The sequence below is a fragment of the Pygoscelis adeliae genome, unplaced genomic scaffold, assembly GCF_000699105.1.
Source record: "Pygoscelis adeliae isolate BGI_AS28 unplaced genomic scaffold, ASM69910v1 Scaffold46, whole genome shotgun sequence".
Classification (NCBI taxonomy): Eukaryota; Metazoa; Chordata; class Aves; order Sphenisciformes; family Spheniscidae; genus Pygoscelis; species Pygoscelis adeliae.
In genome coordinates, this window is record NW_008824931.1 from 1,911,413 (window position 1) to 1,911,697 (window position 285).

Sequence of the window (285 nt, forward strand, 5' to 3'; positions counted from 1 at the left end):
ACTCGGCATCAGCAGCGGCCGCCGTTGTGCGGCCGGGGGGGGGGGGGTAAAGGGGTTAAAAAAACCCACAAATAACCCCCCCAAAAAACCCACATAAAGGTGCTTTACCAGGCGAGGGAAGTACACATCAGCTTGCACCGGGGATCCCAGGGAGTTGTTTAAATGCCCGTCCTCTATTTTCTGCAGGTAAAAAGGAGAGCGCTGAGGCAGGGGCAGGGGGAGCCCCCCCCGCCCCGCTCCGCAGGTGCCCGCCGTGGGGGGCTTTGCCCTGCCCGCCCTCCCCCC

The 285-nt window shown here is 63.5% G+C and overlaps 1 protein-coding gene across 1 annotated transcript in view; it reads right to left on the reverse strand.

The window, feature by feature from the left end:
- The window catches only part of LGALSL (lectin, galactoside-binding-like), a 6,045-nt gene extending 5,907 nt beyond the window's left edge, over positions 1–138 (reverse strand). Inside the window, exon 1 of the mRNA XM_009325020.1 lies at positions 109–138. Within this exon, the coding sequence (XP_009323295.1) occupies positions 109–128 (20 nt within the window). The 5' untranslated portion in view covers positions 129–138. The remainder of the gene's footprint in view (positions 1–108) is intronic.
- Positions 139–285: the final 147 nt, after the last annotated feature.